This window comes from Oreochromis niloticus, linkage group LG12 (assembly GCF_001858045.2).
Source record: "Oreochromis niloticus isolate F11D_XX linkage group LG12, O_niloticus_UMD_NMBU, whole genome shotgun sequence".
In the NCBI taxonomy this organism is placed as follows: domain Eukaryota; kingdom Metazoa; phylum Chordata; class Actinopteri; order Cichliformes; family Cichlidae; genus Oreochromis; species Oreochromis niloticus.
This window is the reverse complement of record NC_031977.2, coordinates 37,749,090-37,776,718: the sequence shown is the minus strand read 5'-3', so window position 1 is coordinate 37,776,718 and position 27,629 is coordinate 37,749,090. Positions and strand designations below refer to the sequence as shown.

The 27,629-nt window shown below is 45.4% G+C and overlaps 1 protein-coding gene across 1 annotated transcript; it reads right to left on the bottom strand.

The window, feature by feature from the left end:
* Positions 1 to 9,452: 9,452 nt before the first annotated feature.
* On the bottom strand, positions 9,453 to 27,547 carry dok2 (docking protein 2). Its single transcript, XM_019346404.2, has 7 exons — positions 26,310 to 27,547; positions 25,971 to 26,108; positions 25,622 to 25,789; positions 18,990 to 19,098; positions 12,839 to 13,008; positions 12,106 to 12,573; positions 9,453 to 10,611 (listed from the first exon to the last, which is right to left on the bottom strand). Exons 1-7 carry the CDS (start codon positions 26,367 to 26,369, stop codon positions 9,772 to 9,774), a joined length of 1,953 nt encoding a protein of 650 aa, XP_019201949.1. The 5' UTR covers positions 26,370 to 27,547; the 3' UTR covers positions 9,453 to 9,771.
* Positions 27,548 to 27,629: the final 82 nt, after the last annotated feature.

Sequence of the window (27,629 nt, the reverse complement as noted above, 5' to 3'; positions counted from 1 at the left end):
GTTTCCCTGGGTCTTTCCTGTGTTGTAGTTGTGTGTCTAAAGCTGTCTCCAGATTCATGGGCTGCATCCTCCTGAGGACCCGGCCTTCGCGGTCTACGTGGGCTGGGTCCTCAGAAGGTCGGGTAGGCCAGAAATAAACGGCTGTGAAATTGGACGGTCTAGCCTTCTGATTAACGTCACCGCTGTCTCGGTGGAGTTTAATAAACTCGGCCGTCTGCTCCTTGCTATCTAAACTATAACAGGACGCTGGCGTAAACTCTCGACCGTCTCATACTTCTGTTTATTCAGCTGTGTGAAAACCAAGGACAAACCCACCCGAGGGATTATTAAAGTTTTATTTAATCTAACCTAATAACTTTAATCTCAGCCAAACCGATTTACTCAGGAACAAATAAAACCCTGGAAAAAGCCAAACAATTACATTTTTAAGTTATCTAAGTGACTTATATATCATGTTTAACCTGAGTAGCCAAAGACCGCGGGGGTCTGAAAACGTGCGGGGAGTTCGCTGTTCTCGCCCCTGGTAGCTATCGAGCTGGTGGGTAACAGACGTCTCTGAAAACGTCGAAGCACTTTTGCAAATATGCGATGTCTTGATAAACCGAGCAGATATTTGAAGTTTACACAGCTACATTCTCGCCTGAAAATATGTTAAAAGTTTATTTTGTGACCAAGAAAGATTAATAAGAGTAATATTAAAACTTAGTAGCGGCCGCCATTGTTGGAAACTGGAATTGGCTGGGCCGCGCTATGAATTCTGGGATATGGTGGGCCACGAAGGACACACCCGACCCATCCTTCAAATCTGGGGAAAAGGAGGACGCATTTGTCGTCTGGATTCGGAGGAGTCTACAAATTGGGACAGCCTTCGTCGCGTCGCTGTGACGTAATTGGTCTACAAATGCGGCCTCAGGAGGATGCAGCACAGGGGGGCCAAGATGGCGGCGCTGTGAACGGTCTGTTACAGAACTCGCTCTGTCTTAAAACTCCTTTAAGAGCAGCAAAGCGAACTCTAAGGTGCACACTTCTAGCTGTATGTGATGGCAAAAAACCTGGGCTCAAATAAGAGAGCTCTTATCACTCCTGTTTCCTCTCCGTCAAAACTTTCTGGTAAGAAAAGAGTGATGGAAACTGACACGGCGGAAAGCATTATTACGACGCTCAAGATGGCTAACGAAGCGCAAGGAGCTAACATCGAGAAGATTATTAGCAACCTGAAGGTTACCATTAACTTTATCTCAGAAGATCTCAGGGAGCTAAAAGGAAAAGTGTCTCGTACTGAAGTAAGGGTGGATAAAGCAGAAGAGAAAATTCAAACACTGGAAAACAAGGTGCTGGAGTTGTCTCGGTATAAACGAAGATGGAACCTGCGACTTCACGGGCTACCGGAAGAAGAAGGAGAAAACGTACGCAGTAAGGTTATTGAAATTTGCCAAAACGTGGATCCCGACCACCGTGAAAAGTTCCCAGAGGTACTTGATTCAGTCCACAGGATCAGACAACGATGTGAGTCCTCTTCTGCGCCACTGCCCCGCACCATAATCTTGCAATTTACCACGAGAAACTGTCAACACATCATCTGGAAGGCGGCGAAGCGATCTGACTACCTGAAGACAAGAAAGCTCCATTTCAAAGAAGATCTCTCTCCCGAGGACCGAGAGAGACGCAACCAGCTATGGCCACAGGTGGAGAAAGAACGTAAGGAGGGGAAAATTGCCTACTTCGTCGGAGCCCGTGCTTTCGTGAACAGAAAAGAAATTCACTGAAATCCCTTTCAGTCCTGTTTGCGGATGTGCCTCAAGGTCTCTTTGTCAAGAGTCGCTGTGTGGCAGGCAGGGGTTGGACCCAAAATGCAGACACGAGGGATGAACTCAAAATACAGCTTTATTTGCTGGCACGGGAAAGCGGGCATGCAAAGCTAAACAAAACTAAACTGGAGAAAACATTAATCTAAACTCACAGGTCTCCAAAAGTTGAATCTGTTCATCTGGACAAAGGAGTTTGCAAAGAAAAGCGTCTGGACTTCTTTAAGTTGCTTGAAGACGTTTCACCTCTCATCCGAGAAGCTTCTTCAGTTCTAAGGTCAAATGGCCGAGAGTCAAATGAAACCAGCCCACTGAAGGAACAATGGGCTGTGAGGTCAGTTCCTTAATCATAATTATGCAAATTCCCATGACCATTGATCAACAATCACTGACCAAAACCCGCTGATCAAAGAACACTGATCAATGGCCAGTAATCAATAATTATGATTAAGGAACTGACCTCACAGCCCATTGTTCCTTCAGTGGGCTGGTTTCAGCCATTATGCAAATGTACTGTTTATAAGGTTTGGGGAAACCTGCAGTCAGCTGAGACTGAAGAAGTCACTTGGATGAGTGACGAAACGTTTCTCCCACAAAACGCTACGTCCAGATGAACAGATTCAACTTTTGGAGATTTACTTTCCTGGATGATTGAGAATGCATCAAGACCTAAACTCCCAGAGAAACACAGGGAGCTTCACACAGCATGAGGGACAACACCACTGTCACAGAGAAACACAGGGCTTAAATACACTGGGGAATAACGAGGGGAATGAGACACAGGAGGGGAGCTGGGAGAAGTTGGGCTAATGAGACAGGGGGAAGTAAAACTGAAAACACTCACACGAGACAGACCTTCAGAATAAAACAGGAAGTACACAGAGACAGCCTGGAGGGAGAAAGAACAATGGAGAAGCACACGATGGGATGAGGAAACACAGAACACAAGGAGTGGGACAAAGCACAACACTCACATCACACAGAGGGAGACACGGGGGTCAACTGCACAGAGAGAATATTACTAAACAAGGAACATAAGAAACTAGACCCTATAGAACAACTAAAGACTTACAGTGAGGACTTAATACATAATTCAAAAAGGCAAAAACACAGGAACTCAAAACACTGGGTCGAAAAAACCCCAGGACCCTGACACTCTTTTCCTTATTATTCTAAAGACTTCTATGCTGTTGCTGCTAAAATGTTTGTGAAGCACTTTTTCAGACAGAGTAGTTCTGCTCTCTCTGAAGCGTACACACTCTTCTCAGGGTAAAAAGTTCATTTACTTTCAAAATGTCATCTTTATCCTTTATTTCTTTTAATGCTCGAGGACTAAGGGACAATACCAAAAGGAAAGCTCTGTTTTTATATGCTAAAAGTTTGAATACTGACTTTTGTCTCTTACAAGAATCCCATTCTGAACCTAAGGACGCTAACTTCTGGAAATGGGGTGAGGATTTATGGATGTCTCATGGCACAAACCATTCAGTGGGAACTCTGAGTCTGAAACACAAGTTTAATGGAAAAATTATATCTTCAGAAACTGATGAGAAAGGACATTTTATTTTGCTGGTTATTTTTTTTAATGATCAGACCCTCTTACTGGGAAACATTTACAGCTATAATAACAAACAGGAGAATATTGACCTAATACTTGTAGTAAATGAAATAATTGAGTCTTTAATAAGTAAATTTACTAATCTAAAGATTATATTAGGAGGAGACTGGAATCATTCACTCAACAACATGATAGATAGATGGCCAAGTAAAAGTCAGGATAGTAGTAATTATATGTTGGATTTTATAAATGAAAGAGACCTAATTGATATCTGGAGACTTAAAAATCCCACAATTAAGGAATTTTCATGGAAAAATAGATCAGGTTCATTACAGTCTCGTATTGATTATTGGTTAACTTCTGAACCTTTATCCGAATATGTTTCTACATCAAAAATGTTGCCGACAACCTTGACACCTTTTTGGAGATATGTTTGTATGCCAGTAATTGTCTAAAAGAGTGAATTCATATTGGAAATTGAATAATTCTCTTTGTGGTGGGGCGTGGTCTGCGGTGCCGTGCAGGGAGGGCGGACGCACCTGCATGGCATCCTTAATCACGCCCGCCGAGTTAAAAACACGGGGACTCAGGGGTTGGTGTGTGTTGTGGTGTGATGTGAAATCAATAAAATGGCTCTAAATGATGATCTGTGGTCCCGCCGTGCCTTATTCACACCACACTCTTCTACTGAATGACTCTGTGGTAAAGGAAATTAAAACAAATATAGATGAGTATTGGAACAAGGCATGTGTTGAACATGCTTTTTGTAAAAATTGGGAGTTCATGAAATTTTAATTGAGGCCTCTTTTAATGAAAAGAGGAGCTGAAATATTTAAAATTATCGCTTTGTCAAGATCACCTGATAATTTATCTGAAGATAACAGGAACAGACTTCACATTCTACAATTAAAATGAAATAATATATATATTTACAAGGCAAAGGTGCCTTTGTGAGGGTGAGAAGGAAACAGCTTGAAGAGGGAGAACAAAACTCGAGCGATGTTTTCAAATTAGAAAAACATCACAATGGCAGCATGACTAAACTGTGTTCAGATGGGTCATCACACAAGACCCTCAAGTGATTTCCAAGACTTGTAAACGTTTTTATAAAACTTTATATACATCTAATTTTTCTACAGAAGTCATGGAAAAACCCTATAATTCTTAGGTAATATTAAAACAATTAGTGACAATAATAAAACTATGTGTGATGGCCCATCACAACACTAGATACTGAAGGTGCTATTAATAAAATGAAACTTAATAAGAGTCCAGGGAATGGCGGTTTGACTTCTGAATTTTACAAATTATTTTCAAAGGACTTATCACGTTTTTTACATACAGTATATATTCAAAGCATTGATAATGAAAAGCTCCCTCCTTCCTTGACTCAGGGACTAATTACTTTGATTCCTAAACCTCAAAAAAACGCCCTTTTGATAGAAAATTGGAGACCTATTTCACTGCTGAATAACGATTATAAAATAATTGCTATGCGTTTGGCTAAAAAATTAAAATGTGCACTTAATGATATCATTGATGAAACACAGTCTGGTTCTATGACTGGCAGACACATAACTAACAACATAAGGCTGGTAATTGATACTTTGGATCATTCAGATTTAATCACAGATAATAGTTTCATTCTTTTTTTGGATTTTTATAAAGCTTTCAACTCCATTGAACATGAATTCATGTTCAGAGCACTTGATATTTTTGGTTTTGGAAATATGTTTAAAAAATCAATTCAAACTTTATATGCAGATGCAAATAGCTCAATCAAACTCCCGCATGGTACAACGAAAAGATTTGATATCAACCGTGGGATCCGGCGAGGTTGTCCCATTTCTGCGTATCTTTTCCTTCTTCCTATGCACTTACTCTCTATTCATTTTAAAAACAGCAGATAGTGGGTCTCTCTGTTGCTGGCAGAACATTATCTATTACTCAACTAGCAGATGACACAACACTTTGTTTAAAGGATAAATATCAAGTTGATGAAGCTCTCAAAGTTGTCAATAATTTCTCAATAGCCTCTGGTCTTAAACTCAACATTCCAAAATGTGAACTTCTCCCTGTTAAATTCTGCACAGATACTATTATATCAGGTGTTCCTGTTAAAAACAAGGTTAAATATCTTGGTATTATCATTCAAAAAGACCAAGATGCCAGATTATCTGAAAATTTCGACCCTCTTATAACTGCAATACAACAAAGATTTAATCTTTGGCTTCAAAGAGATTTATCCATCACTGGGAGATCCTTGGTAGCCAAAGTTGAAGGCCTCTCCAGACTTATTTATGCAGCTATGGCACTTGATGTTTCCAAAGAATTATGCACAAAAATTGATAAAATATTATTTAACTTCATTTGGAAAAAGAGAATACATTATATTAAAAAAATGTAATGATAAACGATTTGTGTTCTGGTGGCCTAAACTCTCTAGATTTTACCTCCCTTAATGCTTCCTTTAAAATCAAATGGATCAAACTCTTTTTAAAAAATCCCAGTTCAATTTGGAATTTTATTACCAACCATATCTTTAACTCACTTGGAGGAATGCACTTTCTGCTAAGATGCAATTACAATATCTCTAAACTACCGATTAAACTCTCCAACTTTCATAGTCAGCTCCTATCATCCTGGTTAATGATATACTCTCACAACTTTTCTCCCCATAAATATCTCATTTGGAACAATCAGGATATTAAATTTAAGAACAAATCATTATATATTCAGAAATGTGTTGATAGGAAAATTTTACTTGTGAGTCAATTACTGAATGATAACGGTCAATTATTTTCTTATAAGGAATTTTTGTCTGTTTATGATTTTCCTGTCACTCCAAAAGAATATGCTGTAGTTTTTGATGCAATACCAGATGGGGTGAGAAGGTTATTGGTGTCTGCTCCTGAAGGTAGAAATTGTATTATTCCAGAACTAAATCCCGCTAGCATATACATCGGTAACACCTGTCCTTTATTGAGTGATAAAGCCACAAATCAATGTATTAGACAAATCATTCAAAGAGATATTGTTTCCAAACCTGCAGCTGTATTTGATTGGTAATAATATTTGAACTACCTCCAGATCAACGCCAGTAAAACCAAGGAGCTGGTGGTAGACTTCCGCAGGCACAAGCATCCTCCACTGCAACCACTGAACATCCAAGGTATGGACATCGAGGCTGTGGACAGCTACAGGTACCTTGGTGTTCATCTGAACAGCAAACTGGACTGGACTCATAACTCAGACGCCCTCTACAGGAAAGGGCAGAGCAGGCTGTACCTGCTGCGGAGACTCAGGTCGTTTGGAGTGGAGGGCCCACTCCTGAAGACCTTCTATGACTCTGTGGTGGCCTCAGCCATCTTTTATGGTGTGGTCTGCTGGGGGGGCAGCATCTCTGCTGGGGACAGGAAGAGACTGAACAGGCTGATCCGAAGGGCCAGCTCTGTTCTAGGATGCCCTCTGGACCCAGTGGAGGTGGTGAGTGACAGGAGAATGGCGGCTAAGCTGTCATCCCTGTTGGACAACATCTCCCACCCCATGCAGGAGACTGTGACAGCACTGAGCAGCTCCTTCAGTGGGAGACTGCGGCACCCACGGTGTGGGACGGAGAGATTTCGCAGGTCTTTCCTCCCCACTGCTGTCAGACTCCACAATAAAGACTTTTGCAGCTGATCAAACACACAAACCCACACGTGCAATAAGACTGCTATACGTGCAATTCTTCTTCTGACGAAGTTGTGTTTTTGTATTTTCCTACTCAGTTGTATATAGTATTTGTATTTCTATTTTATTCTATTGTATATAGTATTTTATTTTATTTTATTTTATTTTATTGTATTTTATTGCATTCCAGTGTTTTCTAATTTCTGCTACATAACTTTGCACTTTTGCTGTAACAAAACAAATTTCCCACCTGTGGGACTAATAAAGGCCATCTTATCTTATATTTACAATGATATAGACCTGAAAAACACTTGGATGCTATCAAGGAAATTTATTATCACTAATAAGGTAAGAGAAGTTACTCTTAAATTGATCCATAGATGTTATCCAGTAAAGACATATCTTGTTAAATTTAAGAAAAATATTGATATTCTTTGTACTTTTTGCAGCAATGCTGTCACGACTGGGGCAGCAGCCGTGTGATGTGTGGAAAGGACTCAAATGCAGCACTTACTAAGATGTGAGGGTGGTTTATTAAGAATACAGAACACAAAGTGGGGAGGGCAAAACAGAACCAAGGATAAACTAAACTGGGAGAAACTAAACCATAGAATAGCAAACCTGAAGGGAGGACAGCAGGGAGAGCACGCAGAGGATTCATGGAGTAATACAGAGGATGAACACAGACGACACGACGAGGAACAGAGGCGGACACACACTATAAATACACAGAGGGACGCTGGGAAATCACACACAGGTGGGAGACACAGCTGGACCTGATTAACCTGACGAGACAGGGGAACACTAACACCAGGGACCAACAGAGGGAGCACAAACCCCAGTATCCAAAACCCCAAAACACAAACCATCCCAAAACAGCCCACAAATAATAATAATAATAACAACAACAATAAATACACCAAACACAAAATCACTGAGTCACGGACTCAGGACCATGACAAATGCAGAGGACACAATATGTCATCTATTTTGTTAATGCCCGTATACACAGATATTTTGGATTAATCTAAATAACTTTATAAACACCAAAATTGATCCCTCATGTAAACCGAATTTTCAACATATTATATTTGGCCTCTCACATGCCGACAAAATAAATCCAGGAAAAAGCTATATTATCAATCTTTCACAACAGCGTCCAAACATATTTGCTTTTAAAGCTTTGTTCTCCAATTATCTAGAGAACCTAAATAACAGCACAAATTCCAAAGCATGTAAAACACAAGAGCTATGTCGAATGTACAGTTTCACTTGATTTATATGTTGTTTATTTATACCTCGAGCACCTCTTCCTTTTTTTAATCGTTTCGACTTTTTTTTGTTTTCCTGCTTGTATTTGTTGTCACGGCTGCCGAGGCGAGCCGTGTGGTGTTGGAGGAAAAGGAGGACCCAAAATGCAGGCAGTGACTGATGATTCGAGTGACATTTATTTACAAATGGTGGAGTGGCAAAAAACAGGCAGTGAGGGAAGAGAGTTAACAGAACAACCTAAACTGGGAAAACTAAATAACAAACCAGAGAACATACGAACAGGGTGAGAGGCAGCGAGACGCAGATGAGGAGCAGGACACTGTGGAACACAGAGGAACCGGCAACAGGCAGGAGAACACACAGGGCTTAAATACACACACCAGTAATCAGGGGATGAGAGACAGGAGGGCAACACAGCTGGGAGAACTCAGAGCTGACGGGACAGGGGAAACGTAAACTGAACACACTCACATCAGACGGAGACCTTCACAATAAAACAGGAAACTTAGACACAGAACCAGACAAGACACTGAACTAAACAGACAAATTCACAAGCAGACAGAGTGACACCATAGACAGACAGAGGGAACACAGAGACGTGGGGGCAGGCAGGCAAAGAACAGAAACCTAACAAATGGCAAATCACAACAGAATACATACTCGGAATGAACAAAAGCATAAGGAAACACAAAACACTGAGTCGGCAGGCTCAGGACCGTGACATTTGTATACATGACTTGTAAAAGATATTGCAAGCTGTGGAATTTTTTATACCCTTTCTACAACGGGCTATTTATGTATATTTGTTGTTCAATTGTTCAAAAAAAAAAAAAGAGGATGCAGCACATGAATTTGGACATCCCCTTATTTTGAAAGAAATGTTTAGGCGTTACCATAGCAACCAGAGAGCATTAAGGGGCAGAGAGGAGGATGTTACTCTCAGCGTTGTTGGCGCATTTCAGAAGGACGCTGCTAATAAAGTTACACAATGACACAGTGAATTTGCGTTTATCATTATATTTACAAAATACCACCGTTTTTGTCTCGGTCGTATCAGTTTATTTAGTTGTGTGTTGCGTGTGCTTTTTACAAAGTGTCAATGAACGTGTATGAAGTCAGTATGAAGGAGGAAAGTGAGCCATGACGTGGATGCTACAGTTTGAGTTTATTGTTCTCACAGTAATACAGCTGCACGTGTTGCAACACATGAACATACGATACGTTTCCAGTAACACCATCACAGCAGCGCCCATATTCAAGGCAAAAGCGATAAAACTGAAGAAAGCGAGTACGAACCAGCAGGTGGCAGCGTCGCGCCGACAGCGCCGGTTAGCTCTCGCTGCCACTGAGCTCAGTTAAACTTTACAAAGTGCCTTAAGGAGACATCGGTCACATGATCAGACAAACTCAAAGTTACGACTTATAAATAATTCTTTAAAACTAACTTCGCTGCTCGGTTCTCCTCTACGCCATTTTCACCATCACGTTGTTGTACGGCGAATCCTGGCGCTGCTCTCTAAGCTCCTCCCTTAATCCAGGCTCCTCACTCTCCTCTTCCTCTTCTTCTTCTACTTCTTCTTCTGCTTCTTCGTTGCTGCTTTGCGTAACCGGAAACGCCCTCTGGGCTTGTTTGGGCACGGCGTAGTCATCAACTCGGGGGTTATACGGGTACTCGTGACCTTTGGGGTCAGCAGCTGTACCCATAATCCTCCAGGCATCTCCTCTCATCTCCTCAGGGTCATCGTACACCGAGGTGGAGGGGTTGGATTTCTGTCCTTTGGCGGCGGCAGCGCAGCCTTCGGGCTCGTCATAGATGTGGTCCAACGTCTTGACGGTGTCACTGTCGCTCGTGAAGACGTTCCTGATCTTCATCTCGTCAATGCTGTCGTACAGCGGGTCGGCGCCCGCATGGCCGCTGTCTGTACGGTGAGAGTTCAGGATGTCGGTCATGACATTCTTGGCGATGGTGTCGAAGGGCAGCGAGTAGTCTGCCTCGCTGTCGGTGCAGGGCGCCGCCACGTTGGCGTTCCTCTTCTCCCTCTTGGTGCCTCTCTCGGTCGACATGGTGATCTGCGAGTACGTCTGCTCCGGCTTGGCGCTCGGCTTAGGGCTGAGGCGGGGGTTGGGGACCGAGCCGGGGGCGGGGCCGGTGCTCAGATTAGGGCTGGAGTCGGGGCTGGCGTTGGGCAGGGGGCAGCTGGAGATCATCTTGACCTGATTCTTTCGAGGGGCGGGGAGGCGAGAGTCCAGGTTCAAACTCTTCACTCCGGTCAGAGTTTTATCCACCGGAGGTTCGAGGCGACACTGAGAACAGGACAGGAAGTGGGTCAGTATCACACATTCACTTTCATCATCATTGAATCAAACAGTAACTGAACGGCGTCGCAATTTAATGATGTCATTGGTGTGCTTACAGCTAAGGGTGTCAAATTCTGACAGACAATCAGGACACAACACGATGTGAACATCGAAGCATCATGTGAGCACTCCTCACAGGTGTGTCACTCAGGTATCATTCACCTGGCAGAAACACCACTGTGCCTCCACCTTCCAGCTGATGAAGCAGCTGCTGGCAGCCGCCCTCGTTCTTCTTCTCTGAACATATTTCAAGCTGCTTGTAGAACAAAATGACGACACGTGCGTCAGAAGGTTTGGATCTGACTGTGGAAACTATTTGAATCATATGAACTCTGATACTCTGAACCTCGACTTTACTGAGGAGTCAAGAGTCATCGTAAGAGAGTCAAAGGCCAGAACTGAGGTTTGGAGCCAAGGACAATAAAAACACATCAGTCCAACCAAATAATCCAAACAGTGAAAACACACGAGTGACAAAGATTATTGGCTTGTGTGAAACACTGACGGCTCTCCGCCTGCTCGTCGGTTTGATAACAGGCCCCTCGTATTTCTTTGTGTCATATCCTGGGATATTTATCATTAGGGCGCTTTGTTGTATTATTTAATAAATGCAGTCAGTTCCTGTTCCCACTGCCTCAGAGCGACTGTGACCTCATCATTTCCTCAGGAACTACAAACATATTATGGGTTCGATTCTTTAACTGACAAATATGATCTTTGCGGGTCCCCACACCTCGAGCACATCCATCCTGCCCGGCAGCACGGCTCAGCCTCAGGTGAATGCAGGACCAGCTCCGGTGTGAGCAGAGGTAAACTGGTTCCCATGGGGGGGGCGCAGCGCAGTACCGCTGTAATGCGCTCCCTCTTGTCTCTGATTACCCGCTGAGATCATCAGGTAACCCTACGCCTACACCTGCCCGAGCCGTCACTGCGGTGGGCCGGACCTTCCTGTGGGAGGAGGACATCCGGGCTGCGGCTGATGAAACCCTTAAAAAGAGCTGGGGCAAGGGAGCTTCTGGCTCCGCCTTCAAAGGAAGGACAAGGTGTGGGGGAAAGATGGAGTCTGAGAGAGGCTGTGGCGAGCGTTAGGGGGACGGTCGGTGAAGGGTCACTCAAGGCCCTGCAGGCTCCCGGCAGGTACGCTTACCTGTGCTTACACCAGCTTATCATGATATGTTTTAATAAGCTGGTGTAAGCACAGGTAAGCGTACCTGTGAGTTGTTGAGCCACATCGTAATTATTTCAGCTTTTCTCTGTTTGGTTCGTTTACAACTGCTTAAATAAGAAGACGTTTGACTTTATCCAATCGTCAGCAAAGAAAACCATCACAGTTTCGCTTCAGCTGCTTTTTTCTTTAATCATAAAATACTCGTCACTCGGATTTCTTACTAACGCTCTTCTTTCTGATTTTACTGTTTTGGCCTCTGTTCCATTTCTTACCATCTGGGGGCGCTGCTGCTGTTGCTGTGAGGCGTTGCAGCTCTCTTTGTCGATGTGATGAATCATCTGGAGGTTCGGCGGCTCGCTCACCATGCTGTACACGTCGTCCGCTGCCTGCAGAGAGAAGGCGGGACGTTTGAAGCGGGCTGAGTCGTACCCAAGCTCTGAACGCTTCAGGAACTGAGGTGTGGGCTCACCTGAGCGGCTGGGGGCATCTGGCTGCGGGGCTGAGGCAGCGTCCTGCTCTGGGCCAGTGGCAGGTTGTGCGGTGGGGGGGCAAGCTGAAGCTCTGGGTGGTGTCTGGACTCGCCTGGCCCCCCCAGAGGTCTGTCTGTGGGGAGGGGCGACCTTCTGCAGGTTGATGGCGGCTTCCACGGCCTGGAAAAGGACGTTCCCCTGTTTGGTGTCGAACTCAAAGTTCCCTTCGCCGGAGTCGCAGCGCCGACCCGCCTCGAAGGAGAAAGTGGACTAAAGAAAGCAGAAAGCCAGAGATGCTCACACAGGCTGACGAGCGAACACAGCGTCATGAGATTTTACAGCAGGACGATTTCCTGCAGCCGAGAAGCTGCGAACGTGTCAGGAAATCAGCAAAGAACTGGAAATGAGTCCGGTCACAATCCCGTGAAACCACATGGGACCTGCACACGTAATGTAATCTCTTTACTTCAGTCCAGAAAAATCCTGCTGTGAAATCTGCTGAGAATCCTGGTTTAATTCTGAAAGTGTGTCACACCTTGTCACGTCCAAAGCGCCGCAGGTATCTGTACGGCCAGGTGTACACGATGTCTCCTCCCTTGTCCAGCAGGTGCAGAGCGTCCATGTCAGCTCGCAGGACGCCGTCCCCCTTCAGCCTGCAGCGTTCAGATGCCTCCGTCCTCCGAATGGACACCCTGAAGTCACGCACTGACACACACACACACACACACACACACACACACACACACACACACACACAGTTATTATTCAGTGAGTCTGCAGAAACACAGAGATCATCGAGTATTGATTACTTATAGATTAGAGTGAAATGAGGATGAGGTATCAGACAAAGAAGGATTATTTTGATCCTGGACTGAATGATGAGGGCGGCTCTGATCAGAGAGGATGTTGTAATCACTGAGCGTCCAACACTGGAAACGTGCTGCAGCTTCTCGTGGTTTCATGTCTCGATAGAAATTATGTTGTCAGTAAATAATAAGAATAAATCCTCCGTCTTTGGCTGCATGAAACACACACGTGTTTTTAACGATGATGAGCGGATTTGTTTGTGTTTCTTGTGGCTGAGCTGCAGATTGTTGAAAATGAAGAAAACGAAAGAATCTTTCACAACATGAGCTAAAAAGCAGATGTGGAACAAACGTAATGGAGACGAAACCAAACCAGCTTCTTATCTGAGTGACGACGCTGCCTCTGACGTTAAAACGCTCAACTTTTACGTTCAGCTGTTGAACTGCAGCTGATGCTCCCAGAGGAAACCACAGACGCTCGCAGGTTTGCTTCAGCAGCAGCGTCGTTAAACTGCTCCAGAACAAACACCTGATTCCAGGCAAACCTGAAAACCACGTCTGACCCCTAAAACAGCTGAAGGGCGAAGATCCAACAGCGGGTCATCACATGGTCAAAAACCTACGCAGGTCCCCACAAGGACACAAGGACACACGTACACACGTGTGTGTGTTCATGTGTGTTCGTGTGTGTGTGATGCAAGTGTTGGAGGATGTGGGACAACAGTAGCAACTACAGGAGGTGTTCATTACGACCTCAGAGTTACACAAAATGCTCCAAATGTGGTAAAACTGCTGCAGCTGTGAAGTGCTATTTATATTCCCGGCTTATAAAACGTTATTTCCTGTCTCTGTTGTTGATCCAAACCGCCGAGCGTTTGAAGATCGTAACATAACTTTTATTTACTGTAGGTTGTGCTGAAGCAAGGCGCCCTGATGCAGAGCGCTGTTACTGATGAGACTAACAGGAAGCGTCACACTCGGTGTGAAGCTAAAAATATGCTTCGACAGGGGCAAATGATACTTGCAGCTCCCCTCGTGCTCTGCATTTCGAGCTTATAGATCCAGGTGTGGCTCAGATACCTCGACATATCTGACCGACTCACCCTGAGACCACCCTGTCTGCAGAGACACGAAACACATGAACACGAGCGACTTGCTCAGGACAGACGCTGGAAACCCAGAGACAGCTTAAGAAAAGGACTGTGACTCAGTGAAACAGCGAGAGATTGTAATGACGCGCCGTCGTTCACTCAGATTAGTCAGTTATTCCAACTGGGAATGTGAGGAAAAGCTGGAAGAATTCAACTGGACTGGACACGAAGCCGGGCCGGTGGAGGTGTCAGAAGGAGCTTGGGGTGGATGGATGAGCTACCAAATGTTGGAAATGTTCCCGTTTCAAATTGTGCAAAAGTGTTTTAATCGCCTCATTGTCCTTATGTCAGCTGTGCCCACGCTGAACCCAAACGCATTATTTTGACCTTTTCGCTGGGATAATCTGACCGTGGAGATTAAAGAGCTTCCAAGAGAAACAGCAGCGCAGTCAGGGGCAGCTGCACTAACACGTGGAAGCCATTTATTCCTTCTGTAGTTGCACGTTTGGACACTAGGGGGCATACAGACAGGAAGAGCATCATTTAGGTCCCGTGCTCTTTAGCGGGCATGCTAGCAGTGAGAGACGTTAGCTGGGATGAGGAAGAGTTTTGATAGATTCAAATCTCAGAAAGTGCTCGCGTCACATGGCCGCACACACGCACGTCACAACAGTCACACCAGCATGCACAGCAGTGATAAAGAGCAGCTTCCAGGTCAGCGCTCCATCGCAGAGTCGAACGTTAACAACAAACACGTCTCTTTGTGGCCTCGGAGGACGACGGGACAGTAAGGAGCCCGTTTCAGCGCGTGGAGTTTTTACCGTGTGTTCACACATCGACTTTAATGAAGAACAAACACAGTTCAGGCCGCTGGTTTACCTCAGCACTTCACATTCACCACCAGCTAAAAAAGAAACCATTAACCTCATCGACAGCTCAGGTGGAAACCAGCTGAGAAAAAATAGAAACAGCAGGTGTAAAACCAGAACAGTGACGGCGCTGTCCTCTGATTGCATTTCTATTTCTGTTCATGGGCGGAGCAACAAGCCACACCTGAAGCAGCCGAGAACAGGTCTCATGTTAACGTTGTCTTTGTGAGAAATGTGACCTTATGAACCATCACCACAGTAACGTCAGGCCTTCAGCGTCGGTCTGAGAGACAAAAATGAATCCAAAACGTTTTCAAACCAACGAGATTTAAATCTGAATCTGTCTGATTTTACAGGTGAGCTTTTCACAGAGACGCAGCTGAAACACTTCCTCACACGGTCTTCATGACTGTGTTTGATCTAAAGTGAAGTGAAAAGTGCTGATTCAACTTCTTCACTCCAGTCAAAGTAATAAATTACCGGCTCTGAAATGTACTCAGAGTAAAGTAGCTTCTACCAGCTGATTTCTGAAGCCTGTGATATATGAATGTAATAATCAATAATATTAGGACATGGGAGCACAAACTTCAGTCTAAATATTAATTATGATAAAAAATTTCTCAGGTTGAATCATTTCTGTGGAAGCTGAGCAGAAAAAGAAGGACAATAAAACTCTGAGGGGGACTTTGAGCCTGAACAGGTCACCGTGTGGAGTCAGGGGTTACAGCGGACTCAGCAGCTGGAGGGTTGTCACGGCTCCGTGTGGGGAAAACTATCAGAATTCCTACTGAGAGCTCCAGGAGATGTTCTTAGTGTGCAGGCAGTGATCAGCTGACCTGCTGCTCTCTGTGGACGTACACACCTGGATTCATCGAGATGTGAGCAGATGTTTCCTGAGCTGTCCCACCTGAGTCCATCCTCCACACTGACACTGCTGATGCTGTCTTTATATTAGACACTAGGAAGTTATTACGAAGGTGGAGTTCACTCATTGAATCTCTGTGAGCTAACTGTGACCATGAACCCACAGCCACTGTGCACCAGTCACACACTGGTCTTTACTGTAAACCCATCGCAGTGCAGCAAACTCACCTGTTTATCCTGGACTAACCTGTGAACCGAGACTCTACGACCTCAGTTCACAGGTTAAAGGTTAAAGTTCATGAAGGTACAGACTGAGCACGTGGCTGCGGGAGAAAGCCTTCTGAAACAAAGTCCTGTGGACAGACAAAGCGTGACTGTTTGTCCAGCGTGGACAGCAGCAGCTGGCACCAGCTCGTCCACAGCTGTGCTGGTTTACAACAGAGTAACCGAGCTCCGCCCTCTCAGCTCCTGTACACACTGCTTATGGAGAAACACTCTTTGATATTTACCGACTCCACGTCCTCGCCTCTGACGAAGCAGCAATCATAATAACCAAACACGTCATCACTGAGGAGGATATGAACTGAACCCTTTCACCACACTCCGTCTAACACTCGCTGTCGTGCAGCAGAATCAGATAAAGTAAATATTCTGAGGTTGAGTTGTTACGATGCAGCACGAACATATTTGTGTTGAGCTGCAGGTTTCTCTGACCTGCAGGTCACAGCCTGCGTCTGACATCAGCTTCCTGTTTGTGGACGGATACAGACACGTCAACGTGTCCCGAAAAGAAAAAGGGAAGACGGGGTTGATTACAAAGAGAAATAGAAACCCACAAGCAAAGTTAAAAACACTAAATAAAGAGTTGTTTCAGGGTCCTGAGCTGAGACGTGCGAGGCTCGCTGCTGCCCAAACGGCGGCTACTTCCTGTTTGGAAATAACAGAAACAGGAAATTTGCCCTGTGAAGATAAAAGCTGAGGTCGTCCTGCAGCCGCTGGTCACTGCAGCGATGCAACACCCTGCGACACGCCTCACCGCAGCAGGAACCCGCGCACACAAGTTTCCACTACACACAGCGTGTTCACAATGAGCTGCAGAGCCACAGTGGAAACTGTCAGGGCGCCGTGCAAACCGTTGATCACGCGACTTCCTGCAGGCCAAACTCGAGAAAACAAACAAACACTTTTAAAATTAAACCCTGACGCCTGAACTCAGGTCTGTCTGTGTGTGCGTCGCTGCCTCACAAAATCCACAAACACGACGCCTGGAATGACAAATATCCTGGCTCACACATTTCTAACCAAGCTGTGCTCTGACAAACCTTCAGCTGACTGGTCAAATTGGCTCACTGTTGAATCCAGTAAAGGAAGCGACCTGATATGAAGCTGTGCTTTGAAGCAGCTCCGGTCCTGAAACATCAGGTCAGCTGATCTGTCACGTCAGGACGAAGCATCGCCTAAAGTCACATCTGGATTTTTACTTAATGTTAATGTTCAAAGAGACCTGACACCAAAAGACAAAAACTCCATTTTACTGCTCTTTTTAGGGACACCCAGGATTCTGGAGGGTAACCGCTGGAAGATTGTTGTTGGACAGAGCATCATCTGCACAGTGATGTCAGAGGACCAAAGATCCTAATGCAAACACACAGGATTGCCACAGAGTCGGGGGAGTGGGTAAGGACCCCCGAGAAGCTTCTGAGTGTGGAAACCATCTCCTGTGACAGAGCACACTCAAACTACTGCTCAGTTATTTCTAATCGGGAACTGATGCAGTTTCATAATCTGTGATCAAAACGATATCGTAACGAGTCCTGAAATGAGACAAAGCACTGAGGCCCAGTCCTGTCAGGATCACAGCTACAACTAAGGAACAGAAAAGTTGGATTTTACTGCTCAGTGTTTCAGTGATGGAAGGACTCAGTGAACATGGAGGAAAAATGATTATTATAACATTATTCCAAAAAATGTCACGTTTAACCATTAAAAGCTTTACTCTCTGAATTTATGCTAAAAACTCAGAGTTCAGACTCTCTGAGCCGGGCGTTCGTTTCCCCGTTGGAGACGAGGTTTCCGATTATTCCGACCCCAAGAGAACGAGGATGTGAGAAGGACGCGTCTCAGCATGGAATCAGCTCGCGTGTGTGTGTCTGCGTGTGTGTGTGTGTGTGTGTGTGTGTGTGTGTGTGTGTGTGTCTGCGTGTGTGTGTGTGTCTGCGTGTGTGTCTGTGTGTCTGTGTGTCTGTGTGTGCCTGTGTGTGTGTGTCTGCGTGTGTGTGTGTGTCTGCGTGTGTGTCTGTGTGTCTGTGTGTGCCTGTGTGTCTGTGTGTGTCTGCGTGTGTGTGTGTGTGTGTGTGTGTGTGTGTGTGTGTGTTGCAGCAGCTGAATGTGTCATTTTGGTTGCAGCTGCTAATTTTAGCTGCAGAGGGAAAAACGAGAGGAGGAAGTGAGGTTTGGTTGAAGGTGCAACAGAGGAAGTCCTGACTGAAGGTCGCACTGAAAAGAAAGCTGCAAGAGCTCGCTGAACACCGCAATAAGAAGAAACAAAGGAGGAGGGGCTGATTTTAGAACGCTGACTGACTGCGGTTTGCTTTTTTTGTCTCTCCTGTTTTTCTTCTTTTTAAGCCCTTTAAAAAAATGACAACAGCAGATCATGATCAAAGTGTCAGACAGCTAAACTAATAAGATTAGAATAAAACAACAATAGAAGCGTCTCAGAGCTCGGGCCCGTTTCAACCACAGAATAAAAGCAGAGAGACGCAGACGTTTGCTCTATACTTCAGCAAAGACTCTGAGACTAGGCCCTGCGTTTTGGATGAGCTGCAGACACAGTTGCAGTTCACCTTCACAAGCACCCACAGCTGTAAGACACTATGCTTAGACAGCCGAGGAGGGCGGAGGTTCCAGGTAACATAATTTAAGATAATTTAGTGTCTTTGTTGTTTCTTCCAGAGGAGTCACACACTACATGTGTTTCTGAAGACTGAACCCCTGAGGGGCCCCGACTGCCTCTGTCAGTCAGACGGGTGGACAGACGGGTGGACAGAGGGGGGTACCTGTCTCTCGGCCGCTGTACAGCGAGTTGTCCTCCATTCCTTCGTCTTCTTCCACCCTGGTTCCTCTCTGCAGGCTGCCACGCTTCACGCCCGTATCCGTCCAGCTCATCTGCACGTTTGTCAGAGAATCATAGTGTGAGAGCCGCAGCAAACAGACGTTATTCAAATGTCTCAATTTATACGTCCACTGAGGCATTTTTAAAAACTGTCTCCTGCAAACACAGAGCATTCAGTGTTTACTGGCTTTAAAAAGAAATTCAACAATAATCCAAGAATTATTATGTGGAGGCCAAGAAACATGCCCCCCAGATTTATTTTCCCAAGTGGACCATTCACACACTGAGGTCAACTATGGTGTTCCACAGGGTTCAGTGCTAGGACCAATTCTGTTTACATTATACATGCTTCCCTTAGGCAGCATCATTAGAAGACATAGCATAAATTTTCACTGCTATGCAGATGACACGCAGCTCTATCTGTCCATGAAGCCAGGTAACACACACCAATTAGTTAAACTGCAGGAATGTCTTAAAGACATAAAGACCTGGATGGCCGCTAACTTTCTGCTTCTTAATTCAGATCAAACTGAGGTTATTGTACTCGGCCCTGAAAATCTTAGAAATATGGTATCTAACCAGATTCTTACTCTGGATGGCATTACCTTGGCCTCCAGTAACACTGTGAGGAACCTTGGAGTCATTTTTGACCAGGACATGTCCTTCAATGCACATATTAAACAAATATGTAAGACTGCTTTCTTCCATTTGTGCAACATCTCTAAAGTTAGAAATATCCTGTCTCAGAGTGACGCTGAAAAACTAGTTCATGCATTTATTACTTCCAGGCTGGACTACTGTAATTCTTTATTATCAGGATGTCCTAAAAACTTGCTGAAAAGTCTTCAGCTGATCCAAAATGCTGCAGCAAGAGTCCTGACAGGGACTAGAAAGAGAGAGCAGATTTCTCCTGTTTTGGCTTCCCTTCATTGGCTTCCTGTTAAATCCAGAATTGAATTCAAAATCCTGCTCCTCACATACAAGGTCTTAAATAATCAGGCCCCATCTTATCTTAATGACCTTGTAGTACCATATCACCCTATTAGAGCACTTCGCTCTCACACTGCAGGCCTACTTGTTGTTCCTAGAGTATTTAAAAGTAGAATGGGAGGCAGAGCCTTCAGTTTTCAGGCCCCTCTTCTGTGGAACCAGCTTCCAGTTTGGATTCAGGAGACAGACACTATCTCTACTTTCAAGATTAGGCTTCAAACTTTCCTTTTTGCTAAAGCATATAGTTAGGGCTGGACCAGGTGACCCTGAATCCTCCATTAGTTATGCTGCAATAGACGTAGGCTGCCGGGGATTCCCATGATGCACTGGGTGTTTCTTCTTCACTCACTTTGTGTTAATAGACCTCTCTGCATTGAATCATATCTGTTATTAATCTCTGTCTCTCTTCCACATCATGTCTTTCATCCTGTTTTCCTTCTTTCACCCCAACCAATCGCAGTAGATGGCCCCGCCCCTCCCTGAGCCTGGTTCTGCCGGAGGTTTCTTCCTGTTAAAAGGGAGTTTTTCCTTCCCACTGTCGCCAAAGTGCTTGCTCATAGAGGGTCATATGATTGAGGTGACTGTTGTTGTGATTTGGTGCTGTGTAAATAAAATTGAATTGAATTGAATTGAATTAAACCATTGCACCTTCGCCATACCGGTCCACTTGATTGTCATAGTTTGTTCGATCTTTACTACTATTTATTTTTCTACTTTAAGTTGTTGCAATCAGAACAGACAGGACCAGGGACAAGAAAGAGAAAGAAGAAGAAAAGTTGGGAAGAGACTCAACAAAAGCAGAAGGAAAGAAAACCAGAGAAGAAGAGAGACGAGAGAAAAGACCGCAGGTGTCCAACTCCAGGCCTCGAGGGCCGGTGTCCTGCAGGTTTTAGATGTGTCCTTGAGCCAACACAGCTGATTCAAATGGCTAAATCACCTCCTCAACATGTCCTAACAGAGCCAGAGTGGCCAGGCCCCGCCAAGCAGCCGCCAGGAGCGAGGCAGCACACACCCAAGCACCCAGCCTCAAACACCGAGAAACACCAACTCACCGACGGGGTGGGGCATCAGCCACCTGCAGGGAGTGTGGTCGGGATAGATAGGCCCCCATACTTGGGGGGGGCTGAGATGTTCCCAGAGAGGTGGAGTCTAAGACCCGACCTGACACATAAACAGAGACGCACAGACACTTGAAAACAGAGGTTTCACACCAGGCACAGCCTCAGAGTCCAGATATGTACTTTTCCAAAAGTTACTGAATCCAGGAAGTTCTCCTTCTCAGATGCTTTTCAAGATAAAAGTCTTTTAAAAGACAGAGCTTCTTCAGAGGTGATGTTCAAAGCGAGAGCGGGTTCAAGTTTCCGGCTCAGAGTTAGTTTATTGAAAAGTGGGTCAAACGTGTTCGTCAACAGCCGCGTGCAGAAAGCCGTCACTGCACCAGATGGATCAGCTGCACGGAGGGAGGGTTTATCTCACCGAGAAAGTCATCGACCCCTTTCTAAGTCTAAATTATTCATTTATTTATGTATCTATGAAGATGGATGGGCACATATTTTAGTGTGCTAACAGATATTAACTCTCACTGTGTGGTCGTATCTTTGTATTTCCTTGTTTTTATTGTTCTTGAAATATGATAAATGTGTATTTTTATCATAAACTTTGTGAGGGCCACAAAAATGTTAGTTTAATGTGATGTTTTTATCAGTGTCCTAATCAGTAACATCCAATCAAAGTCCTGGAATGCTAAGACGCCGAGCTAGCAGCTACAGCCACCTGCGTTAGAGGCCACGCCTCTCTTTTACTGCCTGCTTTTATTTTTCATTCCTGGAAGATTTTTGTTAAAGAGAACAGCAAATGTGAGCATCACTGTTGCAAAAAGGAGGAAACTATTTCATGCACGGCTTCTTTTCGGTGCATGTTTTTATTTCCTCCTCTCAGAAGCTGCACTCTGATTGGCTGGTTGCTCGAGGACTATATTTCCTGTTACACAGAGCCTGAAAGAGGAAGTGGAGCTGTGAGTCAGGACAGTCAGCTGTCTGCCATCGCGATGCTATTTATACCCACGGCTTCAACGTGACGGAGCAAAGCAGCAGGAGAAGAAGAAATGGCCGTCGGTCTGTAATGAGCCCTCAGCTGTGCCGCGGTGTTGTCATGGCGGCAGCATGCTGCCACACCTCCTCACCCTGACCCGGTCCTGCTCATCATTCAGACAAACATCAGCACGATCGCAGTGCTTCAGCTCATGTCCTCTTTAGTCTTCCACTCTCCTAAAGCAGCTTTGCATGATTCACACATCAAACTAATCCTTCTGTGTCTCTCACAGGCCTTGGTGAAGTCTCCCCTCTCTGTCTGCTGATTGGCAGCTTTAGGAAGCCTGCAGAGGGGCAGGGCCCAGCGCTAACATATATATACTTTTTAGTAAACACTGAGAAACAAAACAAAACCATTGAATTTAGGGTTCGTTTTAAAGTCCTTTTATTGGTTTTTAAATCTCTAAATGGTCTGGCTCCTGTCTACTTATCTGATTTGCTGAAGCCACATGTTCCTCCTCGCTCGCTCCGTTCAGCTGAGCAGCTGCTGCTGTCGGTCCCTAAGTCGCGGCTGAAATGCAGAGGAGACCGAGCGTTTTCAATTGCGGCTCCGATGCTCTGGAATAACCTTCCCCTCCATGTTAGAAAACCTATTTTTATTCTCTGGCTTTTAGGAAACTGACACCTTCTTATTTATTTTATTGTATGTAATGATTTTATGGTATTTTTAATTTGGTAGTTGTTTTGATCTGTGTTGTTCAGCACTTTGGTCTGCCTGGTGTGTTCTTACAGTGCTATACAAATAAACGATGATGATGATGAAAAAGTATAAAAGTACTCCCAAAAGTATTCTTAAAATGAAAGTAAATATTAGATTTTAGATTTTCATATTCTATAAATGTTTCATATTTTCACTTTTAGCAGAGACGCTCTGATGATGTGTTCAGTGTAAAACCTGTCAAATGTATTTATACAGCACTGTCAGTGCTTCACAATAAAACCACAAATATAACTAAAATAATATAAAACATGAGGAAATTCATTAAAAGCCTGTAGGTATAGAAATGTGTTCAGCTGCTTTGTAAACGAGTCAGTGGAGTGCACAGCGTAAAGACGACAGCCTCGGTGGATGAGGACCCACGCAGGGTTTGAACCCAGTACGTGGGACCAACAGTGACCTCTGACCTGAGGACCCGAGTGCTCGGGAAGAAGCAGGAGGCCTCAGCAGGTCAGAGATACACTGTGGAGCTTCACCATGCAGAGCTCGAAAAGGTCAAACTAACATTTTACATGAAACCTCAAATTTAGCAGCGACCAATGAGGAGAAGCCAAATCTGGAGTAACATGTGACGACCTGTTAGTGCTGCAGCGTTGTGTGCAGTCTGAAGGCGATCCATCGCTGATTGGTTGAAACCAGTAAAAAGACCGTTACAGAAGAAGTCAAAGCACGAAGAATCACCTCCGGCTCAGCCTCTGACACCAGCAGAGGTTACAGATGTTTGAACCAGCCGTGTGCAGACTCAGCTCTCAGATATGACGCCCACATTTCTGACGGAGGAGCCTAAAAAACTGAGATCATGTGATCACGAGCAATAGTTTCTGTTAACTGGACGATGTTACATAGTTACATAGAAACCATTAGAGTAGAACCAACCACCTCGCCCTGCAGACCGCGGCCGTTAAGCTGCAGGCAGACTCGTGTGATTAAGACTAGACTTTGTGATACGATGTGTGGAACATTTCATACCCTGTTTTAAGTTTTCTGCATGCTGAAAAGTTGTTAATTGACTTGTGGTGTAACTACAGAGTGACAGCTCACACTGTCATGCTAATCAGCTGCTATTTTGGTGGTACAGTCTTATTTCCTCAGCCTGTACTCTGTGGTCTTAAACTAACACAGATTCAGCTGCAGAGAGACATCGTCACATGACCAACGGACGGTTCATTTTAAAACCTCCGGCGCTAACATTGAGGTCGGAGGACAACGATGGTGCTTGTAGGGCAGCAGTGAGCGTGGCTGTCGCTTCGTGGCACTGAATAGAAGTCGGGGGTTAGGCTCACAGGCATCATGTTTCAGGCTGTTTGCTGTGCTGGTGCTCAGACATGTTGTTTCCCGTCACACTGTTAGATCACATGAAAATGCTGGTGAATCGCGGGCAGTGAGAGTACACATGAAGCAGGGTGTCATCAGCATAGCCATGGAGTGAAATGATGGAGGCGCTTTCATAGGGCCCTAAAACTGATCCCTGAGGGACGCAGCATGACCCAACATGACCCAACACAACATCAGCTCCCTCACATGGACGCAGAAACAGGAGGCTGTTCTTTAACACTGATTGAGTCTCTGTCAGTTACAAAGAGCATCAACATTAGAAGAGAATGGAGAAGTTATCTCAGGTCGGCAGGAAGACGATGTTACAACATCAGCGCTGAAACAGTTTGCGGGTGAATATAAACTTCTTTTCTTAAAAGTAAAACAGTTTCACATATGTGACGACTTATGAGAAACAGGAACCGCGTCCTCGTCAGCCTGAGGCCCGCCTGCAGCCAGTATATATGTACACATGATCACACGAGTACAGACACACACCTAAACACACCTGCACAGTCTGAGGTTGACCTCTGACCTGTCTGTTGTCTCTGGGCACTTTTTACAATCACTGTGACATCACACCTTCATTCAGGCGCCTACCAACCGTCCCGAGGTCAGGGGTCAGTTTGTCACAGAGCCACCGCCCTAAATAAGCTAAAAATGAGACCCGTTACATCACCGTGGTGTTTGGAGGTTTATAAAAACTCCCGAACAGTCAAAACGATGTTTTCAGACAATGAAATGAATCCAAAGTTTTAAAAGTAATTAAAGGATGGACGACATCTTTATCTTCCTGTTTTTATTACGTATCAGCTTCACGTCCGAATGGACCCAAACCATAAACATGACCTTCGGTTTGGATATGATGTTCCTCTTAGAGTCATGGAGGACCAGGAAGCAGGGGAAGGCTTAGGGCGGGGCCACGTGAGCGTCGGACCCAGCCATCGGTCGTTTTAAAAGAACAGCCCGGAGACGGTCAACCCGTTTCGATCCCAAGCACACTTTCGATGTCTGACGCTGAAGTATTCCAAAAGTTTTCCGATTAGATAACACGATCCACTGGATTATGTAGTTGTGATTTACACAGACGGTCATTACAGATTCACCTGAAGGAGCAACGTCAGCATCACCTGCTCTTTACTCTGATTGGTCTATAACAGATTACTGTAGGTGAGGTTGTCTCACAGTTTCCTGTGACTGTGAGAGCAGACCAAGTGTGTGTGTGTGTGTGCGCGCATGTGTGTGTGTGTGTGTGTGCGCGCATATGTGTGTGTGTGTGTGTGCGCGCATGTGTGTGTGTGTGTGTGTGTGTGTGTGTGTGTGTGCGTGCATGTGTGTGTGTGCGCGCATGTGTGTGTGTGCGTGCACATGTGTGTGTGTGTGTGTGTGTGTGTGCGTGCACATGTATGTGTGTGTGTGTGTGTGTGTGTGTGTGTGTGTGTGCACGTGTGTGTGTGTGCCTACAGGGAAGGCGATTTCACACAGCTTGTGTGTCCAGTCATCCAGATGGTTCCTGTCGGCGGCGAACACGTAGATCTTCTCCGTGGTCTCCACCAGGAAGGACCCGGTGTCTTTGGGACATCCCTCCATCTCCACCTCCGTCACCCGGATACAGTCCGCCAGGCGGATCACCTAGGACGCATACGTAAACACACACTATCACCTGGGTACCAGTATGCATTATTGCTATGGTAATAACCTGGAATGATGCTAAGCCGACAAAAAGTAGCGACGGAGTGAGAGTAAAGTCCAGCAGAAGAAGACGAACAGCAGCGGAGCATCGGCAGGCACGGCACAGTAGAGTCTGCTGCACCTTCTTGTGCTCCTGCTGCTTGCGCAGGGTTTTGTCATTCTTCTCGGCGTTGCCTCCATCTTTGCACTCGTAGAACTCCAGCCTGGAGATGGAGCAGGAGCTTTCTCTGTACAGGACGCACCACACCCGCTTCCACTTCTGTAAACACACGCAGGAGAATACACGTTACACAAAAACGCCAACACGCATGAGTATTAAAAGGGGACCACGGCTCAGGACGGGAGGTGTGCTAACATTCTTCTTCTGGACAGTGACCACAGCAGAGGAAGAATAAGACTAATGGTGACACAGGCGACCAATGACAGAGCAGTACAGGTGAACAGGTGAACAGGTGGGTACCTTTCCAAACCTCTGCTGCTGGAGGTACAGCACCCCCTGCTTCCTGATGTCCTCCTCCATGACGACACCGCTGCTCCACCTCTCCTCACCTCGTCTTTCTCCGCTCCTCTTTTTGCTCCACCTTTGTCGATGTTGGCGTCCCTGCTGTCTCGCCTCCTTATATGTCTAATCCTCCTCCCTGCTCCTTAAAGGGTGAGGGTACGGTCTCCCCCTCTGGTTGTCCACGTTCTCCTCCTGCTCCTCTTCGTCTGTTTGCTTTTCGCAGCTCTTTCTCTTCTGCGTAGTGTTTACGCCGGACTTTTGTAGTTCAGGTTTGAACTTCTCCTTTACGTCTTCCTGCTCCTCCCTGCTCCTCTCTGGTCTCGTTCTTCGTCTGTTCTCTTTGAAGGAGCTCGATCGGTCCAGTGTGCAGACTCTCAGCGTCTCTTCTGCTCCTTCTGTGGTTCACCTCCTCTCCTCTGCTCCCTCCCTCTGTGAGTCTGTGGTGTGAGTGTGATGCAGAGAGACGTTGAATGTGTCATGTGTGTTTCCTGCCTGTTGCAATGAGTAATGCAGAACTAACGGGCTGTGTGAACCTTTGCCTGAGTGCTGCGCTGCTTCCTCATGCTGTCACTTTGTAGCGTTAGTTTTAACAGAGCTGTTTTGGCAGCTTCAGCGTCTGCTTTGACTTTTTCACAGTTTTCTTTCACTTTTGAACCACCTGTTCCTCCATGTGCTGAGACGATAATTGCAATAGGACTGTTTAGTCTTACGACGCCCCCTGGTGGCAGCCTGGCGTCCTTCGTGGCCGGTGTGGTTTGTCTTAAAACTGAAAACAGGACTCCGCGCTTTTCAGAACCTGAACTTTCACATTTTGTTTTGTTTCGTTTTTTTAAGCAGTTTTTGTATTTTTGACTTTTGAACTTCAGTCTGTTCATTTACAGCCTCCTGTTTTTATTCCAGGCTTCAAGAGACGCTTACACTTTTCTTTATACGGCACCAGATCACTTCACACTGTGAGGAGACGTTCCTGCAAAGTCAGAGAAACCCAACAATCAGACAGGCCCACAGTGAGAGTGAAGTGCTCTAACGGGCTGACATGTTGCTGTAAGGTCAGATCTGCTCTGTCTGCTTTTTACTCTCTGACTAACAATCTGGACTCGTTTATGTAAACAGGAGCAGACGCGACACTCGTGCTTAATCTCCGAGTGTGTGTGTGTGTGTGTGTGTGTCGGGGGGGGGGGATTTAATGATGTTGATGTTTGTTGTTTTAATGTGCTGTCAATAAAATTGTGTTAATGGTCTCTCGTCCCCCCCCCCGTCTCTCGTCCCTGTCCTCTC